At 42.5% G+C, this 21,396-nt stretch overlaps 1 protein-coding gene across 3 annotated transcripts in view; it reads left to right on the forward strand.

Annotated features, from left to right (window-relative positions):
- The window catches only part of pard3ba (par-3 family cell polarity regulator beta a), a 120,047-nt gene that overhangs the window by 24,859 nt on the left and 73,792 nt on the right, over positions 1–21,396 (forward strand). For all 3 annotated transcript variants that reach the window (XM_057027355.1, XM_057027356.1, XM_057027357.1), the window contains exons 4-10: positions 2,201–2,307; positions 9,271–9,353; positions 13,151–13,237; positions 13,435–13,560; positions 14,732–15,201; positions 17,002–17,141; positions 17,299–17,427. In XM_057027355.1, the coding sequence (XP_056883335.1) occupies positions 2,201–2,307; positions 9,271–9,353; positions 13,151–13,237; positions 13,435–13,560; positions 14,732–15,201; positions 17,002–17,141; positions 17,299–17,427 (1,142 nt within the window). The remainder of the gene's footprint in view (positions 1–2,200; positions 2,308–9,270; positions 9,354–13,150; positions 13,238–13,434; positions 13,561–14,731; positions 15,202–17,001; positions 17,142–17,298; positions 17,428–21,396) is intronic.

Below are 21,396 nucleotides of genomic sequence, written 5' to 3' on the forward strand. Positions count from 1 at the left end.
ATAGCCACTTTGGAAGAAAGTCAGTTCTTGCTCCATGCTAACATGCTAACATGCTAACCGCATCAAGGGCTGAGACACACCTACTTGGGGTGTTGTGACCTTTAACGGCTCCTTCCAGACAGAGACAGTGATTTATATTTACATCAGGGTCTGTGGGAGATGTGTTCAGGTCTGGAAGTACTTTTGGTTTCATTGTTACTTAAAAATAGCTCAGGGTTTCAGATTCTGAGGGAGTGATATAGATTTCACTGATCAGGATATGGTCCAAAGAGGCCTCGTTAGCAACTCAAGACTGTCTTAAAGTTAAAATAGGAAGTCTTTGTTCAAAATAAAGTTACTTTGCAAACTCTTTGTTTAAAGTCAGTGCAAATCTAAGACTTGTCTGACTGAGTGTTTCACGGTGTTGGTGTCACATTTTCCAAACATTATCACCCTAAACAAAATATATATTCATAGAGCTCTTGCCTGGAGTAAATTTTCAGCTCACACGTTAACACTGTGTGGGCAGTGCACTTTTGGACTGGTTTCATATTCTCCTTTTCTATTTGGAAACAACTGTGATGCCAGATTTATCATTTGAATTTGTGTTGATGCTTCCTGTTATAATTGTTGCCATTAAGAGTAGAGGTGCACATGTGCCAACATTTAATTTTTTGTCGTGTTTGAGGACACAATTACAAAAGATTGATCAATGTCATTCAAAAGTAGCTGCTTTAGCCATTTTTTAAATCATACAAAACTGATGAATAGTGAGATCTAAAATAACTATTTAAAATAAAATCAGTTTTAAAACGGCCAATTAACTCTCTTCATTGTAAATGTAATAGGGTTTTAAAATATGACGAATTTAAGCCAAAGAAAATGAACTTGTGTTCAAATTTAATCCAAAACAGGAAATGTGTGTATATGTAAAGGCCAGACATCAGACATGCTGTAACGTCATGATTAAAGCGCAGTTGCATCATGCTAGGTTTACACGTGACAGTTGTGGTCAGAATGACCCTATTTATCTCAAAGTGAGACCCCTTGACCACCCGTTTCTCCCCTAATTGTTGTCATCCCGTGCTCTCTCTATTCTGACCACGTTAAACGAGGACCCTGTCACTGACCCTCCAAAGGGAGATTGATTACAGGAAAGAACAGAGTTTTGTTTCCAATCTCTTTCTGGGTCTTTTTTCTGGTGCTGCCTCCCTCCCTCCCTCCATCTCTGTCACTGTCTCCCAGCTCGCTCCTTCTTGTTTGTTCTTATCACATATTATTTTCCCCTCTTCCATACATATTTACCTTTTCTCTTTCCACTGATTTAAGTTTGAAACGCCCTGCTCCAGCGACTACACCTGCATGTATCAGACTTCTCCCTTTTGCTTTAATATAATTACGCTCAATATTGCTTGAAGTTTGAGAATAGATTCTATTAAATGGTTTGATTGCAATTTACACAGGCCAGAGTATCATCTTTCAGATTTTGTTCAGTCTGTGTGTTAGAGTTAGACTTTGGTACAAATAGATTAAAAAAACAGCTTTTAAGAAAACCCTTTTTTCACCATTTAAGGGCAAATGTATTCAGTTATGTTTGAAATAATCTCTGCCCCCATTATTTCACCTTTGCTGTATCTTTTTTAAAGTGATCATTTGGCCAGAAACAGATGCTCTTTTTTATATTGCTGTTGTTTTACAGATGTTTTCTGATTGTACAAAGTAAAAAAAATAAACTGGTGTGCTACCCTGAGGTGCTTCCAGTCCATGACACTGTGTTTGTACTGACAAAAGGGTTTGGAAAGGTTTTGTTTTAAATGGATTTGAAACCCGAATGGTTGCATTGCCATGTTTTAATGAACCCGAATATGGTTGTTCATTCATTATTCCATTTCAAAACAAAATTAGGAAATCAAAAAATTGGTTTGGCTTTACCTTTGGACATCTGTTTTTTTTCCATTTTTTGTTCCTTTTTAAAACAGAAAAACCAAAACAATGTTTTTGATTTTCTGATTTTGCGTTGAGACAGAATAATAAAAGAATGAACCCTACACGGGTTGTGATGCCACCCATATACCCATAATCACCCACTCTGGACTATAAAGGCTTCGCTCTAAATGAATCATGATAGCATCATATAAGAATAATTAAATATCTGCATTTTCTACTTTATATAGAACCTCTGAAACTGACGGATTCTGTACCTGTCTTCATGTCCACTCAGACACACCTCTGTTAGTGAGGAGCAGCAGTGATTCAGCCCTGGTCCCTCCACTTCAGACAGCAGCGACCCCTACGCCGGAGGAGAATGGCAGCGCCTCTCTGGAGCCCGTAAGCACACTTAGCTAAATTTTGATGTTTGCCAGAAGGGTAAAAAAATGAGTGGTATTGCTTTGTAGAAATCTGTTTTGATATCCATGTTTGTGTATCTTTTATTTCAAAAGAAGATACATTTTCTCAGATTCCATGTATTAAGGCACTAAATAGAAGGGAAAAGAGGGAGAATACTGTTTCAGGAACAAACATACAAATTGTCCAGTGTCTGGTTTGATAACGGACAGGAACATATTCCATTTCCCATGATGTCATGTGCCAGTCCCTGGTTGCATACGGACGGGTCAGGAGAGTGTTCCCGCTGTGGCCCAGCTCACGCCCCAGGCTGTGCTTTCAAATCCTCTCCTTTTCCAGACAGGGTTGCCATTATGAAGGACATTGTTTACTCTCAGTCACTGTACTGTTTGTGGTTCTGAGTAAGAAGGCCACGTGAGGTCACACTCGTGATGCCTGCATTAGGGGGACTCAGGTAGAGAGTGAGGGGGAGAGAGTCCTGTTGTTCCCCCCATCCTGTTCAACATCGCAGTGATTAAGCACAACTCTGGCATCAGCAGGCAGCCAGTAAACATGATGACAGAGCCCATATTTGCCGTCTGAAAAATGTCAGGGCTGATCCCCTTCAAACTGCACAGCCTGGACACACCGACTGGGTTGTTGAAGAACATTTCTTATGTCCTGGTGCCTCCTCTCCATGTAGTATGTAATGCTAGTTTCTCTGCTGCTAGTAGTTTGAATATCAATGTTTTCTGCATATTAAACATTTGAAAGCAGATTTTGCGCTCATTTCAAGGACTGTCAGTATCGCTAAGTGAGTCAGATATTAATTATGGGCATGTAGCCATTTACAGTCCATCTGTCCTGGAGTACATCATATATAATCTGACAGCTAACAACGTGTTCCTATTAAACATGCGTATGACAGGATTTTCTATTAAACATGTTGGTAACATGCATGTTTTCACAGCGAGCTAGCCTGGTAAATAGTATCGGCAGAAATGATGACACTCCCCAGTGGGAACTGCCAAAAGCAAAAATATTAAAGAAAACAGCAACGAAGGAGGAGGTAAAAAATAAAGTAGCTGAGGGGCTGTAGTATTCCAAGAGAATATGACTTCCTACTGGTCCATTAAGTGTGGAGTTTGGCCCACATGCATTTTTGTTCGGGCATTTACCGCCACTTTGACCTTTGTGCTGTAATTTTCTGTAAATATTGGCTTTTTTTAATGCAGGTTTTTTTTTCTTAAGAAGGATGCGATGCTGTTCTGGAGGTGTTTCGCTTTGCCCTAGTTTTACGACACTAGGGCACGGAAATGTTCGCCAAGATTCTCCCTCCTGAGGTTGAAACTTATACAACAAAGGTCCCCACCATCCCCCCAACAAATTCACCCCAGTTCATCAATATTAAGTAAACGGCACGTGTTGTGCTCATCCATGTACAAGGTGCTTCATGTACATCGTGGTAAAACGGTGTCTGCTAGGTTAGTGCTCCTCTTCTGCTGGGTTCCACAGAACAACATGTAGGTGCCAACTAATCCTTGTGCATCTCCCAGGAGTTTTCAGGACAGGTTCTCAGTTTAGTTCTTGTAAATGGCTGCTAGGGAGTGTGCAGTAGAGTCTCACACCTAAATTATCCTGAAGTTCCTGCAGTGGAAATGGGATATTTAGGGACTGTTGAGAAGCTGATCCGGCTGTAAAGAGATACTAATTTACTGCTGTTAATACAGAAATGTGAACAAAAGTATCGTAACACCCATAATTTCAGACGATATTTCTACACATGTACTCAATATTCAGAACTAATGCACAGATGACAGTGGTGGATGGAATTGGTGCTCATGTAAACTTAATGACAGGAGTTTTCAATTCCTTGTTTAAAAATAGATTCATTATATGTTGCCAGGTGAATCAATAATTAACTTTTAGAACCAAGAACATGGCTGCTGTGGTTGTGTGTGTGTGTGTATGGGCTTGTGCATGTGTGAGCATAGTAGGGCATCAATGCTTTTGGCCACTATGTCCTGGTCTGGACCTGATGGACTTTTTTAGATCAATACACCATCACTTCATCCTGGACTCATCCACCACAGACCTCCCCTTATCTTGATGTACTAACTTAAGCATACACTCTTAAGCACCGTGTGTTCTTGCGTGTGTGTGTGTGTCCTTTATTGTCTGGGAGGAGGTATTGAAACCCAGATAAAGTGTAATTAAGGCTGATACAGTGATAAATTTGCCCCTGCCTCTTGAATTGATTTTGCTGCCTGATGTGGTGAGGGCCAATGTTGATCCACTTGTCTTTCTCTTTGATTCACTTATGTAGCTCATTCAAACAGTTCTTTTAGTCTTTTTTCCTGCTAGAAGGGTCAATGAAAGAGATACATTTGCTCTTAGCCTTTTAACTTGTGACTTGTTGCCTTTAATTAAGCTAATAAATATATTTAATGAACCATACTGTTGGGTATAAATAACATTTGGCATCATTAAGAGTTTTTTTATTGGGAAAAGTGTTTGTGATTTTTGTATTTCTAACAAACTGTCAAATGGCTTCTTCTGTTTTCTTTGTCTGAAAGCCAATTGAGATGTGGTTTGACAAAATAATGAACAAATAAGGCAGTGGTGGAAGGTGCCATGACATGCCAGACATCTTTCCATTGTCTTTCTTCTCCTTTTGGACCACATCTCACCTGATAAGGTGTTTAATTATCCAGTCTGAAAGCAGAACGGCACCTGACCTTTTTAACAGGTCACACTGCCCACATTGTTTCCAGCCAGTCTTCTCCACCTGAGATGCTCTAGCACTTTTAATTTGCTAGGTTCATCTTCTTTAGTGCAGCTGCTTCTTGACGATTTAGTTTACATTTCTCATCACATCCATCTGTCGCAGCCTGTAAAATAAATATGCATGAAAATTCCCTGGCTTACATATCACATGACGTTTTGATTTAGCTTTTTTCTCCTCACTGGCCAGTAGCATCCATGGCTGAAAGGCTTGAAAGCACTTTTAGTTTTTTATACTCTGAATCTCCTGTGGTCTCAACCACGAGGGTTAATGGCAGCAACATCATTCAAGACTTGTAAACTGGCTGAATGGGGGGAAAACAACTTCAGGGGAGACTTTACAATTAGATATCCAAATCAATGGCTTCTTCTGCTTTTCCACTTCAGCCGTTCACTTCACATCTTTCGATCTTGCTCTTCGTAGCACCTCAAACTCTTGGGCTGATTGTCAGCACCCAAGGGTTGACTGATGCAACACACGTCAACACCTGGCTCCACTGAACCTTGCTGATTCTTCTGCAACAAGTCTCATGTTATCTCGCCGTGTTTACATTCCTTAAGGATATTACATCAGTCGAAATGCGCTGATGATGAGAGATGACAGAATTTGGCCACAAAAGTCATTTGATGTAAACTGGGGAAGAATCCAAAAGGTTTCAAAATGTTACTGATGCTGTGGTTCTTTGATGTGTTCATATTTAAACACATTACACCCCTTGGGTCCCATTTCTCACCTTAAAAGCACGCGTACAGACATGTAAAGAAGGAATTGTCACACCGGCATAATAAATATATGAAAGGCTTTCGTTAAATGAAATAAAATAAAATCGCTGTTTTTAACAAACACAGAAAACAGAACACCACGGTGGTCACCCTTTTCATACCTATTCAAAACAGTTTACATGCGAATATTTAATTAGGGCTGTCAAAGTTAATGTGTGAATGGGAATTACTCCATCATGATGATTATGATTATTCATAGTTAACCCATCGGCAGTAGAGAATGACCCTCAACGTCTCCAGCAATACATGTGGGACAGATTGTCCAAGAAGAGGTACCACGGGTTGGAAAGGGGCACTTGATCCAGCAGTGACAGGCAGCAGCATGGACATTGATACTAAATGCCTTATCGACTGGGTTGGCCTGCTGCTGTGTCAGCACTACTATAACTAAATGGACTTCATGTCATACAGCACCTTTTAATTGAGAAACTTCTGTTAATGTCTCACCTTTATTCATTTCCACGCACTAATATACGTGGGGAATATCGGTTGTCAGCGGACTGTTCTATAGTGAAAGGTATTTGGCTTCTTGATCCCGTCAATGATGAGCTGATGGACGTTCTCTGCCAAGACGTGTGCATGACATGGAGCAGTTGAAGGAGAGCGAGTTGGTTGACGGTTGTGATAATTCTGTCCATTGATTTGTCGGAGGCCCGTTCCTCCAGAATAGTGACCATCCGCTCCTTGAAAACCTCAGCCTGGTCAAAGCCAGGTGATGTCTGGAAAGCACCTGCAGAGATGCGCACGTTACCCTGGCTTGATGGCTTAAATTTAGAGTAAGACTTGCACAGGAGCAGGCAGTTTTAAACGTGGCTCTTTCTTCTCTGATGGGCCTCTGACTGCTCAGGATTTGATTCTTTGAAATTTGTATGCATAGTGACACGGATGAAGGAATTCTGAATGGTAATACTCAGTATTTTCCGCAACGCTGTCAAATTATGCTCTGAAAACGACATAATGGCAGAAATCACGCAGACAGATTTGATCAAACCTATGAAAGGTATTTTACCGGAAAATCTGTTCGGACACCTAAACGAGCCCTCTCCGATAGGGACGGGGACGGCGGCATGGCGCTGGTGGGGTTTCTATGTGTTCATTTCTTTGGACGGCAGAAGCACCCGATAAAAGATACTAAACATCAACTTGGTTCTCTCAATGTACAAATAACAAAAGCCAAGACAGAACAGTGGACCGACATGGAGTATCATGAACTTCAGATCAGAATAACTTGTGACCCTCCCTTCTTTCTTCAATAGTTTTGCTCAGGCAAAATGGAACATGATAGTTTTTATAGATTAAAAAGACTATTTAATAGTGATTCATTGCAGCTAATGCACAGCAAACTTGATTGATCTGATTTAACATTTTAACCTTTTGACAGCACCAATTTTAATATGTTTGATCCTTTGTATAGGAGTCATTGTGTCAATGGTGACAGAAGTGGCAGGCAAAATAGAGTTATTATCCCTTTTTTAGATTGAAATGAGTGTCACTGTAAGTGTGTTAACATGAATATCAAGTGTTAAACAATCTCATAATTTTAGGAACTGCTGTGTTACTGAGAAAACGAATCTCTCTTGGTGTCTAGGAGAAGCTTTTTTGCTGCTTTTATCAAACTTATTGACAAGCTTTTATGTTCGTTTCTGCTCTGGTTCCGCATGACAAAAACATCTAAACCGTATCATCAAACTCAGCTGCAAGGCTTTTGGTGCACTTTGAGAAGTGGCAGGCTCTGGGTCCAAGCCATAGTATGGGAAAAATATGGAAGTAGTTCTAGAAGTGGCAGGAGATGCCATAACACCTTCAGAGCACTGTTGAGGTACCCTTTAGCAAGGTACCAAACCCCCAAATGCTCACAGAGGGCCCTATAATGAGCTGGTGACTCAGGGGTGTAACCTGCCTTCATCCATATGCAGCTGGGATGGGCTTCAGCACCCTCCCCATGACCCCAAAAGAGAGAGTGGTCAAGAAAAACAAATCACAACAAATAATGACAGATATACCAGTTTGGCATTGCTGATCTACTGGATTAAATCCAGCTCACTTAAAGGAATCAAGCTGGTGCTAATGGTCATTCCTTATGAGCAGAGGAAAGCTGTCTGCCTGGTCACCAGCAGGGTTCCATCAGTGGTGAACTACTGTTTGATTATGGAGATTAATAAAGCGCTCTCAATCTGGGATTAGATTCACGCTGGGCATTACAGAGACATCTCTGAATATCACAGAAATAAACAAGTTTTTGTGTGTGTGTGTGTGTGTGTGTGTGTGTGTGTGTGTGTGTGTGTGTGTGTCTGCCTCACACATACCCACAGGCGATGTCTTATGCAATTTATTTATTAAGAGACTCATAAGGGTTTCCATGACACTGTCCCACTACACATGGGTATAACAACTGTATAACAACTTTGAAGGTGTTTATGATGAGTGTGCACATGTCCCCGTGTGCTCTTGCCGCATTCATATTCCTAAAGGTTTTGTTGATGTGCACTTGTCATCTGTGTGGGCGCGTCAGCTAATGGCGTTGCAGGAAGATGCACATCAACAATAGAGCTACCAGCTTGTCTTCCTACCCCCGCACACACATGCTATCTATTGTGGGTTAATCTCCAACTGCACACAGAAATGGGTCACTATTTGTACTGGCAAAGTGTGTGTGTTCTTATAAATATATATATGTGTGTGTGTATGTGTGCTAACAATTGTATATTTATATTTTTTACATTTTCTTCTCAGGAGCCTGAACGATTGTTAATGATTTTCAGAGGAAACGTATGCATGGACGCACACATTTTATATAGCATTAATTATATAGCATTAATGTTTGTCTGACAGGGTCCGCTTGGGAGTAGGGTGTTGCGGTGGTGGGGGGGATGCGAGGGAGCAAGCTGGTGGGCGGAGGCTTTTCAGCCATCACCACGGGTAACACAATGGAAGTGACAAGGCAGAAGGACCTAATTGCACCCTTCTTGTTTGCAGCGATGTGGGCCTATTTCTCTCTTGTTCCTTGAGAGTGTTTGAGGATCTCGTAGCATTTGAACGCAACAGTTCTATCCCGTTCTTCCTTTTTCTTCCTTTCTTCTTGGGGTTGTTGATTTTTTTGTGCCATTTTAAAAATAGAGCTGTGCCTTGCACAGTTCAGGGATGGAGGTTGGGGGAGGGAGAGGGAGACAGATATGTACATAGAGTGAAGGAAGGACAGCAGCGCATGGTTGCGAGCTTGGCGTTCGGCGGTCATTCCGTCTTCACTGTCTGCAGGTGATTGATTGCAGCAGTAGATTATTTGGTTAGCTAGCAGCTGACCTCCTCAGCACTGACTGCTGTGATATAGACAGAATTCCTTTGATTCTTTAGCCGTTGTCATCTTTTGACTGAATAGATCTCTTTTGTTTTTGTTTACAGGAACCCACCAATGGACGACGAGGAGATCTGAATCCGCTGCACACAGACGGCCCGCGAGCCAAAATGAACCAAGTTGACTTCAGGTAAGAGTCTGCGCAGGTGTGGATGAATCTTTTTCAAGGTGGGTACAGCAGCAGTAATGGAGACAAGGCTTAAAACCCAACGCTTAGTTTGACAGCCTGATATTGTGATGGGATTATATCTGCTATCACAGACGGAGCTAAAAAGAGAAGAGTCCTCCACTTCCCTCAGTTTTACAGTTGTCCAGATTTAAATGTAACCGGATATATGAGACCTTCCTTTAACATTTATTAGCTGTTCACTGCCTTAGATTTCTTTGGTATTAAGCGAATAAATAGTTACATAGCAAGTGTCCAGTCTGAAAAATGCTACCTATTGCCTCATTGTGATAGTAAAACCTCAAAAATAGTTGCATACTATTAAATGACAGAAATAATCTGCAGTGCCACCAAATATTGAGAATACATTTTGGTTTCATCAATAAAAGTATAGTAACAGTGTACAAAAAATATCCAATAGACATAACCACGCTAAATTAGTAAATCTATGTTCAGGTGCCCTAATGAAGCATAAAAAAAGAATAGAATTTCCATTTCTATTACATGAATTAGTCATTCATAAATAAGATTGAAGAGCCTGCCATACTTTCACTGGTTGTGTACATGTTACAATTGCAGGTATGGACCTGTCAATCACATCTCTGGCATCATTGAATTCAGACTATTCCATTTTCCAGGCTGCCACTCTTGCATTAACTATGGCAATTGTTATCCCCACTATCAAAAACCCTCAATCTAAATTAAAAGATAAATTTGGCACCACTTTCCTCAGCTGACTGCTTCGGCGTTTTTGTGTGTACTATTAAAGATAACCACACAGAGATTTAGATTTTTTTCTTAGTCTTCTAAAGTGCTGTGATGTTCTGACAGCACTGTAATACAATGACGCCGTGGCTCTCACAAATAGTTTGCCACAGTAACAGATGGTTGGTTTTCCAGCGATTCTTGGCCCCAAGTTTACAAAATCCCAGCTTCTGCTAATGTAGAAGGGAACCAAAAATGGGAGCTCCATCTGTCTCTCACTCCTTGTTGTTGCATCTGTCCCACTGTCCCTTGCCTCTCACTCTCTCTCATCCTGCATGTGGAATGTTTATAGTTCTTTCAGTGGGATGCTAAAATGTACGAGCTCTTCTGCATAAAGTGTTCAATCATGAGATTGATTGTACTGCAGTTTTCTGGTTCATAGATGTGCAGAGATGGCCTGTATCTATGAAGAGTTTGTGCACCAGCTTCCTGTTCATTAGGGGCTTGTTGGGTTGTTTAGCATCGATGAAAGAGATTGCAAAAACTGTGTGTTACGTGCTCGCAGCTGAATAATTTACATGTAACTGTGTAGGCTGATACATGAAAATTTGATGCATGTGTGTATCTGTAAATTCAATTTGGAGGAATGTGGCTGGCGTGTTTGTGAGCATGCAGAAAATGTAATAATAACAATGCAAATTGGATGCTCGCGTGGGTGCGTGTACGGTATGTGTGTGACCCTGGCTGAGGTTAACGAGTGTGAGGTGACAATGACAGAGTAGTATGTGGTAATGATCCCTGCCCGTCCTTGGGTGTGTATGAAACACATAAACCTTGATTCTCTCTCTCCTACTTTTCAGATCACAAAAAAATTAACAATGCGTCTCCTTCATTTAGAGTAGATGAAATGAGGAGGTAGCCACGGTTCATCTGGCATTTCTCCGCTGGTGGGATGGCACTGATGACCAGGTCACTGCCATCTCCTCCTGGTTTCCGTCTTCTCTCCTCTCTCCCGCTCCTTAACCAGAAGGTGCTTTCTGCCTCATCCCCTTCCTTGTTAGCTGCTAGCTTCTTTTCTTTTTATTCCAAGGGCCGTGAGCATACTCCTGAATGGGCAGGGAATTCCCCACCGCTGACCTCGATCAGCCATGCCTGCCAACCTTTCCCCCTGCAATGATGCAGAAGGTCTTGGGATTTAGCATTCTTTCTTTCAAAGGCCTGTTTTTCCACCGCTCTTCCCATTGGACCATGAGTTCTGTGAGGATGATTTTATTTGAATCTTTAGACAATAATCCACATCTCACTTTTGGACAACCTTTCATTTCCTATGATTGTGCCTTTTGCTGCAGACTGGGTCTTGTTGCTGTTGTCTTTGGTAGATTTTTCCCTTCCCTTTTAACTGGGATGGATGCCATTTTCTGAAGTGGTTGGCGTTTCTTCATTCTCTCCCTTTCCAAGGTTTCGTGAGCACCTTTTCAAGGCACCACCTTACCTTCCATGGATGAGTGCTGTTTTAAACCCCCAAAAAGATGTGCGCTATAGTGCCCCATGAGTTGGGATTCCAAGGTCGGCAAGTTGAATGCCTGACTCCATTTTTGGGCCCCAAACTTTCTTCCCTGCAGCTGTTAGGAGTATCGATTTTTCTGCTCAGCTGACCCTGCTAGTGTGGTTTCTGGCACTTGTTCGAGATGTTGGTCTAATTGGTACCGTTCTTTGTGGTCAGTGCATGTGATTCGTTCCCTTGCTTTCTGGCAAATGACTCGTTGGCAGCTGAAAGATTATTGCCCAGTCAGTAATTCTCCACTAGGAGGCTCTTAGCTATTTGCTTGGTTAAATCCAGGTGGCAACTTTATTTTTTTTTTAGCCAGGCAGTGTATTTTCTCAGTGAGTTGGATAAGCTTCCTATCCATGTGACCCACTGCTGGAGTTTTGCCTCTCTAAATTTCACACTCTGGTTCTCTCTCCACTGATTGGCAGTTGTAGCTCAAATTCACTTCCAGATTCTGGTCTTGCTTATGGGTCAGTGACTGGAATTGGTCCGACTTCTCTAAAATATTCCCCTCTGTCGCTGTCGTCATATCTATCAAAGGTCACCAGTTTTTTTGGATGGGCAGTTATTAAATAACCTTTTACTTTCACTTGTCAGAGTAAATTTAGGCAGTCTCCTTTTTTTGCTTCAGGAACAGTTGCTTTATATCTACTTGTCTTTGTCTTTCAAACCTAATTGACCCATTCTGTAAAGCTCAAATAAGTAGTTTCTCACCGTTACATTTGTTGTCATGGCTTGATTTTTTCTTTTTACTTTTCTAGAGTGTCCATTCATTGAATAGAAGTTTCAGTTTAGTTTCTGGCTTGGACGGCATCCATCTGAAATGTTAGAAGCTCTCAGTCTTGACTTCTTTCCTCATCGGTAGTCGGCCATTTCTCTTTGACCTATTGCAGAACCTAGTCACAAAAGTCTAGTCACAATGGTTTCGGTCACACGGTGTGTACATATAATATTCAAGTTACAGTAAAAATAATAAAGATCCAGGTAGATATATTAGACAGATACAACAGATATTGGAAACATGACCATTGCATGCTTTGACCATAAACACAGAGAGGGTGCGGTTATCTTTCAAGAAGTTCCTCTTCCTTCTCTTCCCACTGAAGGAGCACCCTTGTTCCTCAGCTGTAGTCAATGTCTCCTTGTTAATTTGTTGTTACAACTCAAAACTGATAGAACATTATTACAGAGGCTCATTCAGTTTCATCCTTAGTCACTTCTTTGTGGTTTTATTTTGTCTTTATCTTCTTCCACTGGCTTGATTTTGTTTTGAGGGTCAGGTAGAGAACGGGGTCAAGAACCCACTATGTCTCACTCTATGTCCCGTTTTGTTTTGTAGGACTGTTTATATGTTCAATTTGATCAATATCTTTGTGGCCGGGAGCAACAAGCAAATGTTTGAAGTGCTTTTACACAGATGAGGTGTTTGGGACTGTTTATTTATATGATCCTCAATTGTAGCATCTGCATCTGAATAAGGAACTAATATTGTTTTTGTTATTGTCAGGACCCTGACAAGGACAGTGAAGTTTCCAGGAGAGTGGGGGCCCCTGGGTATCCACGTGGTTCCCTATTGTTCCTCTCTCAGTGGACGGTAAGGAGGCACACAAATGTAGAAAACGCAGGCAATATTCTCAGCATCCCCATTATAATCAGACTCCGCCCCATACTGAAGCAGATGGCAATGTTGACTCACAAAACTGCGTAACAAAGTCGGCCACTGGCACATAACCATAAATGTGTTTACCTCTATAAATTCATATCTTCTTTTCATTGTGCGTGTGTTGCAAGGACTCTGGGCCTTCACATTAAAGGGATCGAAGAAGACAGCCTTGCCAAGAAACAGAAGCTCTTCCAGGAGGATGAGTGTATTGTCCAAATCAATGATATCCCACTGCAGGACAAAACCTTTGCACAGTGAGTATGCTTGGTTTGGCTACATGATGCGTACAAGACAAACAACCACTGTAATGGGCATGTCCAAAATTAAATATAGAAAATTATGACCCATACATAATTGTTAATACATTTTCAATCCAACCAAATAACACCTCAAAAGGTGACTGAGAACATCTTTTTAAGCTCAATAGCTACTTTCTCAATTTTTGTATTTGCAACATCCCTCACGTTGATCCTACCAGGCCTTCGAAATTTTAATCTTTGATAATCGAATCTACAAAACAATGTTCTTCACAAGTCTTTCTTTGGTTCAGATTTCAGTTTTACAGTTTGTACTTGCCATTCAGTAGTTCCAGTTACTATCATAGAAAGACAAATTATCATACTTAGGGGGTCGTCTAATCATTAGGTCACATCTTAGCTGTGCTGCTATAGGCCGAGGCTGCCGGGGTCCAGAAACATGATCACCTGACAGGCCTCTGTCACCCCACTGGGTCATGGTTTCCTCTCTCCTCCCCTCCCCTCCCCTCCCCTCCCCTCCCCTCTCCTCTCCTCTCCTCTCCTCTCCTCTCCTCTCCTCTCCTCTCCTCTCCTCTCCTCTCCTCTTCCCCCCCCCCCCCTTCCATCAGCAGGAGGGTCCCCCTACATGAGCCTGGTCCTGCTCAAGGTTTCTTCCTGTTAAAGGGGAGTTTTTCCTTGCCACTGTTGCTTGTCTGGGGTTAGGCCCTGGGATTCTGGAAAGCGCCTAGAGACAATTTTGATTGCAAAAGACGCTATATAAATAAAGATTGATTGATTTTGAGATGGGGTGTACTTTGTGTGTTGAACTAGAATACAACCATTTAACTGAACCGTTAGCAGTGTTGTGTTCATGTTCACTGATAGTCGACTATTAGTGCTGTAATAGGAGTCCTTTGCAACATCTCCCCATCTGATCTGGACTGAATTCCCAGACCAGCTGGACGAGCTGTGGCCTGTGTTCAGTCCAAAGTAAAATACAGCTGATAATAAATTCTAGTTCAGTGCCTCCCAACTGTCCTCCATTTGCATTCTGCTCAACATTCCCAGCCCCTTTGCTTTTTTAGAGTTTCATAATTTCACAAAGCAATTGAATTCAGGCCGGAGACTGTACGTTTGAACCTTATTTAAATGTCATTTTTACTAAATCTGCTGATTTTTCGTGCCCTAGGTCACAGGACGTGTTTCGCCAGGCGATGGCCACTCCATCTGTGCATTTGGAGGTTCTCTCTGTGCCCAACAAGACACCGTATGAGAAAAGTTTGATCGGGCAACTTTTTACTGGCGATGGCAGGGATCTCTCTGCCAAAACAAAGAGTCCAATGTCTCTTCGCGTTAAAGCAAATCTTCAGCCAGAACCCAAAGGAGATAAACTCCACACCAAGCTGGAAGTGAGGCAACCAGACATGCGTTCCAAGACCCCAGAGCCAGAATCAACGAGCCTTCCACCAGCACTCCAGTCTGGACAGGACTCACAGGAGAGGGTTTCCCAAACTGCACCAGAATCAACAACACGTGCCTCCCCAACACCCAAAGCTCGTAGCCAGAGCCCCCTGGCCACAAGGAGCCCCATTACACCTGGCTTACCAAACCTTACCACCAAAAGGGGAGGAAAGAGAATAAAAATCGATCTAAAGAAAGGTAACTGCAGGAAAGACATTTTCTATCACTGTTATTTATTTGGTACTCTGGCTTCTTGAAGAAGTTGAAGATATTCACGCTGCTTTAACCCACTATAATATAAAACAACCCAATGTTTACACACACAAATTATTATACAGTATTATTGTTATATTCATTGCTGTTGTGATTATTGTTCTTAGTGCTTTCAAGTTTAACAACGCTAATACAAGTCTTCAGACAGGACAACTGACATTTATTTTAGGTCAAACGGCAAATAACCTTACACTGTGAATTTGTTTTCAGCTGTTTTATGTATATATTTTAGGCCACAGTAGGTTAGTGGGGCCTCCCAGCATCCTTATCTCATATCCTTCTAAAAGACATCAGTGCTGAGGTGTTGTTAACAGTGGAATAGGTTTGTGGCACTGTGAATAGGTTCCCTTCCAACAACCTGTCGTGTTATGGCACATTGAAAGGATCGACGTTATTGGGCACACAGACTCACACCGAAAGGCGAGAAGATACCCAGATGAAAAGCGAGAAAAAATTGGGCTGCACAGTTTGCAGCTCCAGCTCAAAGCTCTATTCAGTGCTGCTTTATCGTTACTTTCTTTCTTTTCCCATCACCCACCATCCTTTTTCTGTCTGATTTTCTGTCTCCCTCTATCCCTTTCACTTGATGCAAGATCAGAATAGAGGATATTATGGGGTCTCAAACACCCTCTCCCTTGGCAACAGCCTCTTTTTCTCGGTGATTGAAAAGCAGGGAGGTTTAGGTGCGCTAATGTAGGTCAGACAGAGGCTTAGCTTGGAGACCAGATAGCATCGCTCACTGCCTTTAGTATGCCGTGCTGGCTTTTCTCTCCCTGTGTACACACGACTCTGAAGAAGACATAGAGCATGGCGCATTTCACTCATGGCTTGGGGCTTGTGAGGCTCAGAAAGGGTGAGAGAGTCGAGGCAATAATGCGTGTGCGCGCGCACGCTTGGCTTCAGAAACGCGCACTTCTACGTGTATACACAGAGAGGTTAACACCCACAAGGACAATCTTGTGGAAATCATCCCCAAGGAGGAAAGCTACCGTCAGGAATAATATCTGTCTCCCCTACCTTCCTCCCATCTTCTCTATCCACCTCCCTCCATCAGCCACCGTTCAGCCCGCTCACACGTGAAATTAAAAGCAGTCTGTCTAATCCGACTAGAGGAGCCATCTCCCAGATTCAGCGGATGAGCCAGCCAACATCCCTTTCCCCAGAGAAAGACCGAAACAGTAGTTAAAGGTGCACTTTGTGATCTGAGTTTCAGCGGGATTATATTTTTTGTCAAATCTTTGGCATCTCCCCTTGATCCACTAGCTGTCTGTCCTCTATACACTGAAATAGCCCAGTCTCTTGGAACAACTGGGGGGTCGTAAACCTCCAAAAACCAAAAGGGCGACAGGTAGTTCACCAAAACACAACAAACTGTGTTCCAGCTAATAGCCAGATAGATGGTTGAGGGAGGGGTGGGGGGGTCAAAGTTACGCACTGAAAAGTTGGAGTTAGCTTGACCATCTTACTGACCTTAGCATAGCACAGATGCTTTCCTTTTTGAATGTTACAAAAACATTAGCTCGCTCTAATTCCTTTCGTATTTACCTCAAAACTCAACAGAAGTGACCTCGTGCAAAATCACACGGTGCACCTTTAATGTGGACAAAGATACCTACACAACAGGGAGAGAGCAACAAAACAGGAGGAAGAGAGGCAAAGCCTGATGTTATCTAATATCTAATCTAACATACACTTTGACACAGGCATTTTTAAATGTCTCTACAGGTGCAGAAGGTCTAGGCTTCACTGTGGTTACCCGAGACTCTTCAGTCCATGGGCCTGGTCCCATTCTTGTAAAGAACATTCTCCAACGTGGAGCAGCAGTTAAAGATGGCCGGCTCCAGCCTGGAGACCGCATCTTGGAGGTATTTTAGACCCTCTGCAATATCTCTGTTGGTGGAACCAGATCATTAAAAGTTCATGAAGAAGAAAAAAATACATATATGTGTGTGATAAGCGTCCAAATGTGTACACCTTGTGCAGAAGGAACCTCAAAGTGACCTCCCTTTTTCTTGTGTGTAGGTGAATGGAGTAGACATGACGGGTCGCAGCCAGGAGGAGCTGGTGGCCATGCTGCGCAGCACCAAGCAGGGAGAGTGTGTGTACATGGTGGTGGCACGGCAGGAGGATCTTTTTCTGCCCCGGGAGCTGGTAAGAGAGTGTGACTGGACAAATACAAATACCAATGCCATCAACAAGGCTGCCTTGCCTCACTTTGAAATAGTGGTGTCCTTTATTCGTTTGTGCTGATTTGGCACACCGCTCTGCTCCGGTGACAGTCTGTCTTTTCCTTTTCCTCATTGTCTTCTTTTTTAATGTTTCCTTTACATTTTGTTGCTTTTCCTTTTTACCTCTCAAAGGAGGAGACCTCTTTTGTGCCCGTGCATCACGGATCAACACAGTCGGGGCACACTCCATCCTTCCTGTCCCTTTTTGACTTGTTGACACAGCAATGCTTTAGGAAGTCGCACACACATGCCAAACAAAACATGGGAGCGTGTCCCTGGAGTGTTGACACACTGCGGGTGTTAACTAACCGCTACCCACCGTAGCTGATGGGGTTAGAGGTCAGCTGTAAAACCGGCATTGTTTAAGTGAACCTTAAACACAGCTTTCTCTATATTTACTGCATGTTTAAAATGTATGTCTATTCACACAATCAGGTGTCCCCATGTAGGTCCCCCAACAGACATTCTTACCCCTTCTGTTCTCTCCTCTCTGTCCTTGGTGGTTATTCAAATCTGATTCCCTTTACGCTTCTTCAAAGAGTTGTCAAAAAAGACGTGTGGGACATATTATTACCCAGCATGCACAGGCACAGACTTCGTGGACGCTAATTTCTGAATGCTTTCAAAAACGCCTTCATCCAGAGGGACACATCACACAGTCTTTAAACAGCCAAGTTAGCGCAGCTCAAAATAGTTTGCCCTCATTCATGGCCCAGCTCTGTTGACATAACAGCTTTACTTTGAAGAGGCTGCGTAGTTTTTATCCAACATGAGTATTTGTGTATTAGAGGTGTAGCGAGGCAGGGAGAGGGAGACATAGAGAGACAGAGTCTAAACTGTTCTCAGTATGGAGGTGGTTAAAGCAGTCAAAGTCAATGCCCTCTGAATTCTGGTCCTTATCTCCTGCAAAGTCCTCCTCAAAGACAGTTTGATGTCCTTTAAGCTCTCTTTTTCATACTCGCACAGGCACACACACTCCCACACGGAGAGGTTCTTTAGAGTGTCTGTGTCTGATTCCTATGTGTAGACCTTCCTTAATTCATGAATTATATGATATCAAAGCCCTCACATGGAGTGAATTCAAAGCTTATTAACTGAACATGAAAGCAGGAGCTGTCTCTGTCTTTACAGGCTAGAGTTGTGAACAACGAGATAACGCGGTGCACTCAGAAGTGGTGGAAGGACCAACAGCCCCACTCCCACAGTATTACCTACCGAGCTTGATCGTTTCACACAGCACTTCTTAAAGTGGACGATTAGAGTGTCATCAAGGTTTCCTTGTTTTAGTTAACAGACACTAACACAACAGATCATCTGGTTTAAAGGCTCGTTTTCTGTTCTCTAGAAGAGTTGCTGTTTGGCTCATTTCCGCATGAGCAGCAAACAATACTGTGAAAGCACTTGGCACCACTGGGAGGGACGTCTCTTTCAGTTGGAAGCATAATAACCAGCGCTGTTTAAAAAGCCCAAATTTTAACCAGCATAATCACAAGGTTTCCATGGGTTGGTTTTAATGAATCATGATTAAATATAATTCATTTTTAATCTATATCAACCGCGTTACATTTTTATTTGTACATCGAGAGGACCGTTGTGCAGTTTGGTGTCTTCCATCTTTAAGGGTTGCTTCACGCGTCACCACAGGATCAAAAACCTATTTGCACATGCATGACCATAACTCTACTTGGACAAATTGCTTGAAATGTGTTACCAGAGATGTTCAGAGTCCTTCTCCGCTGCAGATGAGTTAATAGCATTGCGATCTTTAATCAGACTAATCGTGATGATGGATTAATCCACGTTAACGCGTTGAGTTTGACAACCCTCCTAATTAAATAAAATACTGCATGTGAATAAGCATAATTAAGATACAAAAGGAGGATGATTCTCAACCACATCTTCTCTGCGCTCACAGTTTCAGTCATTTAAAAGTCATTAAAAAGTGATAACTTCGATCACAGTTTTATTAATTGCAGCCAGCGACTCTGCATCAGCAATGCACACAACACTCTCGTATCACAGGCTTCCCATTTTGCTCCAGGACGGAGTTCACAACTGTCCGATTTGTGAGTTTTTCTTTTCTGTGTGTTTTTCAGCAGGAGGATGATTTGTGAGTTTGTGTGAGAATCTATGTGTGTAGCAGAGTTACGAGTTTGCTAACAGGATGGAGAGGTCACTTTGCACATGGTTGACCCTCGTTAACAGCAAGCTTAGGCCAGTTCACAGGAAAAGAGGGTTGCCATGGTGAAAGTGTCTTTGCTGTCCTGTAGCTGTCCCTCCAGGATTTTGTTGTTTTTAAGGATTAATGCAAAAGCAAAGCTTTGATGTTGTAGAAAGATTTCCCAAAAATTGTGATGCTTTTTGATGTGTCTGAAAATGAAATAAGTATATTAAAAACCACAGAATAGGCCCCCGCGTTTGCGGAGGAGCCCCGTTTTGAGCAATATGCAAAAGTAAATTGCAAAATGTGTGCACACCCCTGTGCAATGACATGATGAGCACCATTAAGATTAAAGGTAAAGGTAACAAAAGCTGTAATCTGACCCCACAAACACCATCACAATGATTGTCAACATCTATATGCTCCTCCATCAGTAGGCGATGGAGATCAAAATATTGTTTCAATAATTTACAACTAATGTACATTAGAAACAAACTGGAATCGGGGAACATATTGGGACACAAGTTGACACTCGCTGCCTTTGATAAAGGAGCTCTGACACCAGCGCGCACTAGCAGCCACTGGGTCTGCTCCCTTTGGCTGGACCTATTTTTCCGGACAGGATATTTAACATGCTAGATATTCAGGCGGGCAGTCTGAGTCAACCCAGGCTTACCGATTTGGGGGGAAAAGAAGCGACCAGCCGATTGGGCTAGTGTCGATTTATAGAAACTGCAGAGGTGGTAGATAAGGCATCCAAGAGACGGCACGAGTCTGAAGAATCAACGAGGGAAAAAATAAAATGGGGAGACGCTCTTGCTTCACTTGAAGGTGGTTATGTTGTTAAATTTTAAGTAGAAACCACCCGACTTGAACAGGAAATTTTAAAGTCACCCCTGCTTTGCAGAATAACTAGAACATCTTGCTAAGGCCCACATTGGCTGGGTGTGGCCCTGGCCTCCACAATGACTGTAAATCTCTGGAGCTTTTCTACCCTCTAACTCCTAAACTTTTCTCTGTTTCTTTCAGGATTTTGTTTTAAGTCTCTTCTGCTTTACATGATCCATCCTCCCCAATGAACATGCCGGAATTTATCTGCCTATCAGTCATTTCCCTTTGCTTTCTTTGGGTTTTGAGGTAAAGGTGCAAAGCTGCAAAGAGGCAGACATTAAGGCGATTAATTGGCAGCTCCATCGTCAGCAGCAAGCGTGGCGAGATCTCATCTTAATTGAATGTCGCTCTCACCACTAATCCCACTGCTTTGAAACCCCCCATTTAGATATCCTCAGCGACAAAAGGCTCTGTGTGTAATCGCTGTGTACCCCTCCCGTCACCCGCCCTGGGGTAAGAAAAAGCTTTTCCTTTGTCTCGTCATTTGAATCTTGAAGAGGGTGGTCTTTCTCCCAGCTAAAAGCCTGTTAAAGACCTATGGCTGATGGCCAGTGACGGGAGGGACTAGGGGTCACAGAGTGGAGCCAAGGGGTCTCCATAACCCATGGGATGCAATCTGCCCCCAAGGAAAGGGCATAAGAGCGTGTGCTTGTGTTTGGCCCACCACTGAGATCCAGGTGGTTGCCTAAATCCGTTTAAAACTTTGAGACCCAGCAGATAAAGACATTCTACTTGTGTAACTGCTTATTTTTCATAACTTTGCAATATCTTTTCTTGTTTGCACCCTTAAGACAGCTTTGCTCAGAGACGTGACCGTTTTCACCTCCTGTGTTGTTGCAG

The sequence above is a fragment of the Takifugu flavidus genome, chromosome 3 (genome assembly GCF_003711565.1).
Source record: "Takifugu flavidus isolate HTHZ2018 chromosome 3, ASM371156v2, whole genome shotgun sequence".
In the NCBI taxonomy this organism is placed as follows: Eukaryota; Metazoa; Chordata; class Actinopteri; order Tetraodontiformes; family Tetraodontidae; genus Takifugu; species Takifugu flavidus.